Consider the following 6,337-nt stretch of genomic DNA (forward strand, 5'->3'; position numbering starts at 1 on the left):
AAATATGGCTCTAAGAAATTATAAATTTAAGCTAATTGAAGAGTTTAAAAATGTTTTAAAAATAATTTTTTATTATTCATATTACTGCCTATCTAATACATACTTAACTAAAATCTAGCTACTATTCAGTGAGCTCAATCCATATATTCCTATACTCTACTATATATTTTCTATCTATCTACAGTGAACGCAGTCCATATATCTACATACTATACCATGGATGTATCTACTATCTATCTCAATCTATTCATTTGAAAGGTCCCATACTTCGATTTTCTTTAAAAGCATTTGGTTATACTCGATATTTAAGTTCTAGTGTTAATTAAAAAAAAAAAAAAAAAACATCATTGAGTACCTCTCCCAAATAATTAGAGAAAAGAATAATGAATTCGTTTGAGTACTTTTTTTTAAACATATATTTAATTTGTTAAATATATATCCGTACTATTTATATGTATAGGCAAATCAACATCTCAGCTTAAGCTATGCAAAAAAAAATCTTAACTTAACTTAAGGAATACAAAAAAAAAAAAGATATTGAAAAAAAAGTTTGGTTGGGTTAATTCGATGAATTTTTCGTTTAGTTTTGGTTTAGATCACTAGGTGGATTAAGGGGGGGCTGTTTTGGTGTCGATCTAAGCGATAGTTGAGCTATATATACAAAAGGAGCATCTTTGCTCTGCTCCCGTTCAAATGCCCGCAACAGTGCTGGCATCCGATTTGGGCGTGTGGGCTGCCTCCCACCAGTCGATGGCATCGATCATGCTCTCATCGGACAGGCAAACGCTGACATTGTGCGCTGTGGATGTCGAGTGATCCTGCAGGACATCGCTGAATTCCTTTTTGAAACTGGGCAGGCCCGCGACGATATTGTCATAGATGGAGACGGTCTCCTGATCATAAAATGGGGGCAAGATGCTAGAGCAGAGCAATTGCTGTTGGTAGTTGTTGTTGTTGTTGTTAATTGCTGGCGGAGAGTTGCTGCTGTTGTTGTTGTTGTTGTTGCTGGTGACATGCACAAAATCGCCCTCGCTGTATTCCTGTTTGATCAGTTGTTGTTGTCTCTGCTGCTGTTGTTGTGGTTGTTGTTGTTGTTGTTGTGCGGCACACGCCTGCAACAAGAGTTCATTAGCAACAGCAACGGCGACAGGTGAAACTGCAGCAGCAGCAGCAGCAGCGTCGCTTGGTGGTTGATGCATTGATGAACTGCCTCGTGTTGTTGTTGTTGTTGCTGGCGTTGTGTTTGCTGGTGAGGAGCAGCGACTGGTTGTTGTTGTTGTTGTTGTTGCTGTCTGTGGCACGGGCGATCGCGATAAATTCAAACTGAATTTTACACATTCACCGTTGCTGGCCGTGGCAGCCGTGGCAGCAGCTGCAACACCATCAGCAATTGCTGCCGGGCAATTATTGCTGTCGTCAATTAATGCATTGAACTGCTCCTCATCCTCATCCGCCAGACTTGAGCTATCCGGCAGCATATCCGGCGTAAGCAGCTGATAGGTGCTCGTGCCGGGTATTCGTATATACTGCAGGCCATTCAATGTGGTCACATTGGGCAACAGCAGCAGTTGCTGTTGCTGTTGTTGCTGTTGTTGTTGTTGTTGCTGCAGCAATAATTGCTGCTGCTGTGGTAATAGTTGCTGCTGCTGTGACAGTTGTTGCTGCTGTTGCGGTTCCTCCAGCTCATAGTTGCTTAGCGAATCATCGAAATGCTCGTCGAGTCCATCGAATTCGTCCTTGATGAACATGAAGCTATCATCGCCACTCGAGGAGCTATTCGAGTGGCAGCCGAGCGGTGGAAAGTCAAAGCCAAGCAATTTCTCCAGGCTGCGTATATATTCGACAGCCATGCGCAAAGTTTCCACCTTGGATAGCTTCTTGCTGGCGCCACGTCCCGCGCCCTGCGCCTCGAATGCCTCGGAGACTTCGTCGGGAATGCGTTCGCGGAGCGCGGCAAAGCCATTGTTCACCTGCTTGACACGATTGCGTTCCCGGGCATTGCGTCGCGCCACGGCCTGTGGCAGTGGCAAGCCTTTGCGACCCGGCGTGCCCGCCACCCGATGCACCAGCTCCAGCTCCAGTTGCTGCTGCTGTTGTTGTTGCTGCTGCTGTTGCTGCTGCTGCTTCTTCTCCAGCTGCTGACTAGACTTTGAAGTCTTCTTGCTGAGCTTGCTGCGCTTGAGCTGGCCCACTGCTGGCTGCTGTTTGTTCTCCTCATTTGGCGACTTGTTGGCGTTCAGTGGACGCTTCCGATTGATTGTTGTTGCTGTATTGAGTGCTGTTGCTGTTGTTGTTGTGGCCGCCGTTGCAGCCGCTGCAGCGCCGAGCATGCCGAAATCCTTGATTTTCCGTATAATTGTATTCTGATTGTTAATGTGCTGCTGCAGCAGCGTATTGGCGCCACTCTCGCTGAGCACATTGTGCACGGTGATCTTGCCAAAGGACTTGCTGCTGGCGCCGAGCGGGGTAACTGCCGAGCGGGAATTGCTTGAGTTGGAGTTGGCATTGGAGCTGGCGTTGGCGTTGGAATTAGCATTGGGATTCTCCTTGCTGGCGTTTTCATTGCGAGCTCCATTTTTGGGCAGCGGCGGCGGCGGCGATGGACTAAAGCTTAGTGCAGCCATTTGGGAGAGCTGCACGCGGCTGCAGAATAAGCTGAAGCTGAAGAGGACTGTGGTGCTCTTATCCTGATCTGCAAGGCTACACACTCAGCAATATCCACCTCCTGCTGGACTAGACTGGACTAGACAGACTGCTGATCCCGCTGTTCCTGAGATCTGAGATCTGAACTGGAATCTTCTGGCAGAGGTTGTTTGTTTGATTGCTATTGCTCCGACTGTAGTAGCTCTGGCTTGGCCTGATCTCCTCTAGCTGAAGTATTCCTGGCGCAATTGAGTTCAGTTCGGTTTTGTTCTTTGAGAGCTGCTGGCTTTTTGGTATAGGTCCTTACGGCAGGACAGCTGCTAGCGTTCTGTGTCGCGTGCCCAGACCAGAATGTCATGGGGCGTCTGCAGTAGCGTTGACGTCGCCGTCGACGGCGGCGTCGTAGGCAGCGCTGCCAACGGAAATGACTTCGTTGACTGATGGCGCACACGAAAAAAAAAAATTATAACGTATCCTTCGGCTCTGCTTATGTAAAACATAATGAAATGAAAACAACAAACGGCATTTATTTCACACACACACACACACACTCACACGCATGCATGACTTTTCATCCCCTATTGGGTGTCCCTGTGCTGTTCCCTCGATCCACACACACACACACACACACACATGCGCGCACATAGTTGCTTACACCTCAGTCAGTTGTTCCGTTCGTTTCGGCTTTTGGGAAAACTAACATCTGATCGTAACGAACTCATGTGAAAGATCTGCTCAGCCAGTTTTAAGGGTGGAATTGCTGCGGCCCAAGTTTTGTGCCCTTACATAGCCAGAACACCCGAATATACAATTCTGTCCCTCTGTGTGTGTGCGTGTGTGTGTGTGTTTATATACCGCCCCTTACCATAAGCTTTGGCTTTGGCCCTGGTCAGACAGGGATAGACAGTCGAAGACAGAGACAGCAATAGCGACAGCGGCAGCGATAGCAGCAGCAGCAGTCGGAACGTAATAGTGCCGAGGAGCACCTTGGTTCCCACACACAGAGGCATAGATCACCTTATGTTTATATATATGCATATATAGGGTAACATTCTATATGCTAGCAAGCAGATCTGATTATACATATATAGCTTCTATATAAGCATATATATGCATAATACACACACACATATAAGCCAAGACATTGTATATAAGCTCAACTGTTTTTTTCGGAACTTTGCAAATAATTATTGCAATTATTAAGCTTAAAGTTCTCTAAGTTTGTATTCATATTATTAAAATATCTTGTTTTTTAATTTATTAAAATATTTATTTTATAGTTTTTAAGTTTGTATTCATATTATTAAAATATCTTGTTTTTTAATTTATTAAAATATTTATTTTATAGTTTTTATAGTATTGCTTTTGGCTTTATAATATAAAACATGTTAAGCAATTTTTTTCGTGGTTTTCGCTATATTTTTGATTTTAATATTTATAAATATATTTTTTTTAATAACTAAAAAATTATTCTGATTTTTAAATATGTTCTATAACATTTACATTACACTTTTAATTTTAACCATTACAAAAATATTTTTTTTTTAATAACCCAAAAAATAGTTATTAAAAAAAAATTTTTTTTCTATAGCATTTACATTATACTTTTCATTTTAGTGATTAAATATATACATATATATATTTTTTTATTAATTTTTTTTTATATTTAAAAAATTAAAAAAAATTGTATATCATATTTATTTGATTTTATATCATATTTATTTTTTACTTCTTAAATTTTAATTTTCTCTATTTTGTTTGAGATTGCTATATATTTTTTTCATATATATTATTAGTCTGATTATGTAGTAATATTTGTTCTTTCAAAATTATTATTATTAATATTATAAGTTTTTTTAAAGTATTTTTTTTTTTTAAATGTTTTTTCATATCTATGTCAGGTATACATATGTTTATTTAAGCTGCTTTTCTATAGCTTATGCTCAAAGGTTTACTTGAAGAAACTTAAAGTTACGGAGATTTTTCTTTGTGTTGAAAGCTCTTTGTCTTAAAGAAATCCATTATTGTTTAAGATCATGGCTTGAGCAGCATTTTTTTCTTCATTTTTTGTCAGTAGCTTACATTCAACTTTTTGTTTTCAATAAAGCATTTTCCCATCAACAATAAGCAGCTTGAGTGGCTGTTTTCATCTTTTTCGTCTTCCTCTTCTTCTGCTCATTGAAGACGTCAAGTCGATATAACTTTTCCACTTAATCACTTTGGTGCATTTGGCATTGTTCGTGTATTCTGTGATTCTGTGAGACTTTAACGCTTGTCACCTACCAAATTGGCATTCCCATATGAGCTCTTAAAGAAAACTGCGGGTTGTTGTTGCTGTTGTTGTTGTTGTTGTTGTTGTTGTTTTCTTTTACTTTGCTGCACTCTCTAACCCCTAACTGGGCAGAGGTGTGCACGATGATCATAATTCTTAATCAATGCAGACATTTGTCTTCTTCTGAAATCATTTGCCAATTGTTGAGCTAATTAAAAAAGACGAAGATAGAACAAGAAGTGAAATTGCGAATCTTCAATTTGTATGCTCTATAAATTGTAATTAAAATTGACAGAGCTCAGATTGAAGCTATTGAATATTGCCTTGGACAATTAGGGTGCTGTGGGAAAATATAAAAATACGAAAAAGTCCAGAAACTAGTTTAAGTTTTAATATATATAAATATATACATACATATATATTTGTTTTTTTTTTTTTTGGTTACTTTTCACTGTGATCTATGCCTTGGCTGGAGTCTGAGCCAAAGGCAAGGACATGCATGCTACAATTGCGCCTTTCAGGTAGTTGAGCCTAGACCTGAAACACATAGCGTATGTGTGTGTGTATATGTTTGTGTGTATGTGTGTGTGTGTGTGTGTGTACTTGCTACACATTTTATAAACTTGAGTTCACTTGAAAAGTTCAAGGAAACGTCTTACGTAGCTAAGGCTGAGGATGAGGTCGACCGGTTTGAACAGACTGAAGGAACTCTGTAGCGTACTGAGGTCCTTTTATTTTTCTGAATAGTGTATATGGAGTGGAGGGCTTTAGCTGAGTGTAGGAGCATGAGAAGTATAAATATAGGAATTATATATGATGATATAAGAGATCTTAAAATATATATAAATATGGCATGTATTAAAGAGAGAGAGACAACGATAGAGAGAGAGGGTGAGAGAGTAAGAGTGAAAGTGAGAGAGAGAGTGGAAAAATAATCAAATACTTATACATCGAGATCTATATATATATGACTTGATCTGTAGAAAATTGATGCTATATATAAAATATACTTCAGTAAGAATTGTTAACAAAATTTAAATTTCTAACGAGTTTATAAAGATAGTAAATGATAGTATAGAATATATTATGGGTATATAGAAAATACTTAGACAGATAACACAATAAACATAAATTTCATAAAGCTGATTCAGTGGATGAGTTTTTATCGTATCTGCACCAACAACTTTTGTAAGGATATTCAAACTTCGTTCATTTCAAATTAAGCTCGTTTTTTTCTTGTTATTTCTTGTTTTTTTTTTTTTTTTTTTTTTTCCTTAACAAGGAGTTAACAGTTGTGCCTGTATATGTGGTGTGTGTGTGTGTTCCGGATCGCTTTTGTTGTTGAGTAGGCTTTGACTTGGTAGCGTCCCACTTTGCCGTCACGACACGCCTGTGGCTTTGCCTTGCAGTTGAGCGTATGTG

At 39.4% G+C, this 6,337-nt stretch overlaps 1 protein-coding gene across 1 annotated transcript; it reads right to left on the minus strand.

Annotated features, from left to right (window-relative positions):
• Positions 1 to 407: 407 nt before the first annotated feature.
• On the minus strand, positions 408 to 3,134 carry ase (achaete-scute-like protein asense). The gene has a single exon (XM_018016656.2). It carries the CDS (start codon positions 2,622 to 2,624, stop codon positions 690 to 692), a length of 1,935 nt encoding a protein of 644 aa, XP_017872145.1. The 5' UTR covers positions 2,625 to 3,134; the 3' UTR covers positions 408 to 689.
• Between the last annotated feature and the right edge of the window lie 3,203 nt (positions 3,135 to 6,337).

This window comes from Drosophila arizonae, chromosome X, assembly GCF_054131065.1.
Source record: "Drosophila arizonae isolate 15081-1271.41 chromosome X, UAZ_ARI_1.0, whole genome shotgun sequence".
Classification (NCBI taxonomy): Eukaryota; Metazoa; Arthropoda; class Insecta; order Diptera; family Drosophilidae; genus Drosophila; species Drosophila arizonae.